The 3990-nt window shown below is 39.2% G+C and overlaps 1 protein-coding gene across 1 annotated transcript; it reads left to right on the forward strand.

Moving 5' to 3' along the window:
• Positions 1 to 889: 889 nt before the first annotated feature.
• Positions 890 to 1947, forward strand: LOC143330088 (odorant receptor 131-2-like). Its single transcript, XM_076746285.1, has 2 exons — positions 890 to 1015; positions 1147 to 1947. The coding sequence occupies exon 2, from the start codon at positions 1156 to 1158 to the stop codon at positions 1945 to 1947; it is 792 nt and encodes a 263-aa protein (XP_076602400.1). The 5' UTR covers positions 890 to 1015; positions 1147 to 1155.
• The last annotated feature ends 2043 nt before the right edge of the window (positions 1948 to 3990 follow it).

The raw sequence follows: 3990 nt of genomic DNA on the forward strand, positions 1-3990 counted from the left end.
GAGTACATATTCTTTCTGTATTATTCTCTGTGTATAAAGACACAATACATTGACTTGTGGTCATTTTTATTTTGTTTTCTTATTATGTAAAATAGATTTTTAGACTGATGTTTTGGACTCCAGAATTACATATTAAAACAACAAAAGCTTTATGTTTCTCAGTAACATGGTTTGGGCCTTAGTCCTCTGATTGTATCAAAATGTGAATTCCAGTTGCGCTCAGAATATATAGTAATAAATAATACCTTTTTTAATAACTTTGACATGGTCAAGAACAGCAAAATCTCCAGAGAACTGTGCTTTTTCACAGCTTGGATTTTTGTAAAAACAGGAAAAGGGCAGGTGTAATTGATAACTGGTTCACTGAGATGACTTACTGTGACACTCAACGCAACAGATGTTGTTATTAGCCACATGTGTGCTTTCCTGCTAAAACAAGCCAAAACCCATAACTTGATAAACCCATTTGTTCATCTGTCAAAGGTCTGATGGCATGTGCCTTCTTCACAGCAGACCTTTTCACTTTTCCTTGAGCTCGTAGGTAATGTACAGGTGTTATGAATAACATTCATGATGGTTTGTTCTATTCAAGTGTCCCACTAAGTCATGACAGTGAGCCGGCATGGACAATATCAGGACCCTGAAACTGAAGCAGCTAAACGGAATTCAGCCATCATTCATTTTATTATTTACACCTGTGATTTTCATACTTTTCTTTTTATCTCTATGAGACATGCTTCTGTCAAGTTGATTTTTTTCCTTACCTGCTGATCAGTCATATTCTATTGCATTCTCTAATCTAGTAATGTAAGCAGCAGTTGTCTCCGGTCAAACAGGTGTGAAGGACGCCGTCAGTGGACTCATGAGTTCTTCAAACACTGGCAGCAATGTCACAACAGATGTCGTCCGGGACAACTTAAACAGAGCTATAATCAAGAATGTGATAACTGTGGTTCTCTGCATCGCCATCAACTATGTCAACAGTATTCTGGTATACACATTCAGCAGACATCAGGTCTGAATCTCATATGAGAATCCATTTTGCATGTATACATAAGTGTAAAATCATTTCAACATATGTGGTATATTCTCATATAATCTATTCTTTTTCTCTCATTTCCTAATCAGTTCTGTCCTTCCCTGCAGGTTTTCAATATGAACCCTCGATACATCCTGTACATCCACCTGGTTATCAATGATATTATCCTGTTGACCATGTTCACGCTTCTTCAGGTCCTGAGTTACATCATGTTGACTCTTTATGTCTCTTTATGTATAGTTGTGCTAATGATTGCGATATTTGCAAGTCAAAACAATCCTCTAACACTAGCTGTGATGGCAGTGGAGTGTTACATCGCCATATGCTTCCCTCTGCGCCACGCCCAGATCTGTTCAATCAAGAAAACGTACATTGTGATCGGCTTGATATGGGCGATAAATACACTTTCAGTCCTTCCTGAATTATTTGTCGCAATGGCAACAGAATCCCTGGAATTCTTTCATTCCAGAGTTTTTTGTCTGAGGGAAAATGTTTTCAGACAGCCCTACTTCAAAACAAAGAGAGATGCATCCAACATAGTGTTTCTGGTTATTGTTTGGCTCACTCTTTTCTACACATACTTGCAAATCCTTTTCACTGCAAAGGCGGCTGCTGCAGACGCCAGGAAAGCAAGGAACACTATCCTCCTCCATGGCTTCCAGCTACTGTTGTGTATGCTCACCTACGTTTTTTATGCCATGATAGAAGGTCTGACATACTTGTTCCCAAAAGGGGTACTGGACATTCGTTATACTGTCGCAATACTTGTTCATGTTCTGCCTCGACTCATCAGTCCAGTTATTTATGGGCTACGAGACAAGATGTTCAGGCAGTACCTGAAAAGATACAGGATCTGTTCTGTACAAGTTAAAACTCATCCACATAAAACTCTGAAGAGGCCATTATAAGGCCTGGTTTTGAGCTGCTCATGTTGTGCTCACACAGTTTCATAGCTAAGGAGAAAAAATGTTAAACACTAGCAAAGAGGTGGAGACAGTGACTGTTGCAGTGATTTTGTCTGTATGTGTAGTTCGCTTGTATAACCTCCATGTTTATTTTCTTTAATCAAATAAAGCATGAATCAGCTCTTACTGGTTATTCAAACTGCAACAGAAGAATCTGAAAACAGTGCCATGGAAAACCCACCCAAAACTGACCTCCATAAAACAAAATAAGACTCCATTCAAACTGTGCTCAACTTGAACAGAACACCAACAATGGGAGAGGTACCAATCTAAAGGCAGCAGCAACTGTAAAAAAGCAGAAATACACATAATTTTTCCTGCAGTTCATTCTCCATCTGGTTTAAAAACATATCGTCTCCTGATACGTTTGTTTATTGGCCACACTGACACACAGACTTCTTCCACACAGCATTCAGCCTTCTTTGACTTCAATTCAGTCATCATTAATCACTGTGATCTCTTATGATATATACACAGAATATACACAAACACATTTTGAAATGTGATGTGAAATAAGATGTAATTTGCAAGACTTAAAAAAAAAAAAAAAAAAAAAAAAAGTTACAACAAAAGAGGTTTTGTGGAACTGGGAGAACTAACATTCATGTTCACTCATGTGCAAATGATCCATCCTTCAATCTGTCCTGACCTAACTGGTGTGAAACATTAACCCTTGCATGCTTTGTGTTGAGGAACTGAGGCAGATGGAGGTCCAGCTGATTCATATGTACACCAGATAAGAGTCAGTTTGTTTGGTGGCTCGAAGCATGTGTTGTATTTTATGCTACTCATTCATGCTTAACTAGCAGACAGAGAGACACTCAGCCAATGGCCCTTTATGGTAGGCAAGTCGAAAATGCCGAACAATAGTGTTACAACAAATCAGAGTGAATCAAAACCAAACAGCAGCGCTCTAGACACTGGTTCCTTTCACCGTGACCAAAATACATCACTCATATCAGTCCTGCTCAAGAAAGATAAACCACCCCTGAAATGCGGCAGTTACAGGCGGATATCACTTATTACAACAGAACTGAAGCTTTTTGCCAAGGTACTAGTCAAAAGACTGGAGTCATGTGTAGGCAAATTAATTCATTGCAACCAAACAGGCTTTTTAAAGGGGATACTTGCATCAGACAACGTCCAACGCCTTTTTCATATATTACATGCATCAGAATCGGACACACATCCTGCAGCTGTATTCAGCTTGGATGCGTTAAAAGCCTTCAATCGAGTGAGCTGGATATATCCTTGGCAGGTCCTGGAGACCTTCGGATTTGGCAAAAAATTCATAACAATAATCAAAACACTATACACCAATCCTTCTGCAGTTGTGCAAACAAATAATATTCTGTCTAAAACATTCCCACTGTGGCGTGGAACTCGACAAGGCTGCCCACTGTCCCTGCTTCTTTTCGCCCTGTCACTTGAACCGCTAGCCCTAACAATCAGGTTAGACGCGCACATCTCACCCATCAGTATACAAGGTACACAACATAAAATTTCGCTTTATGCAGATGATGTATTACTTTTTTTTTTACTAATATCTCCAAATCTCTGCCTCAAATACTCAAAGTTTTTACACAGTTCAGTCTATTTTCTGGCTACAAAATTAATTGGGATAAATCCCTTCTCATTCCTTTAAATGCCTCTGCAAAACTCCTCACCTTACCACCCATCCAGCATATTCGATGGCACAGCTCTGCATTTACATATCTTGGCATAATTGTAACTAACTTCTCAGATATATCACATGCAAATTACAATAAACTCAAAACGGAGATTGCATCGGACATTCAGAGATGGTCTGACCTTAAGATGTCACTGCAAGGCAGAAGTGCGATACTGAAAATGAATGTACTTGGCCGATTGAATTTCCTGTTCTCTATGATCCCTACACCCCGCCACCTAAGTACTTTGATGAACTGCAGACCCTGACTACCAAATTCATATGGAATAATAAAAGAGCCCGTATTCGCCTACTTA

The sequence above is a fragment of the Chaetodon auriga genome, chromosome 2, assembly GCF_051107435.1.
Source record: "Chaetodon auriga isolate fChaAug3 chromosome 2, fChaAug3.hap1, whole genome shotgun sequence".
In the NCBI taxonomy this organism is placed as follows: domain Eukaryota; kingdom Metazoa; phylum Chordata; class Actinopteri; order Chaetodontiformes; family Chaetodontidae; genus Chaetodon; species Chaetodon auriga.

Bases quoted from the DNA above. Each gene is read 5' to 3' on its own strand.
- LOC143330088 (XM_076746285.1), top strand. From the start codon at position 1,156: ATGAACCCTCGATACATCCTGTACATCCACCTGGTTATCAATGATATT.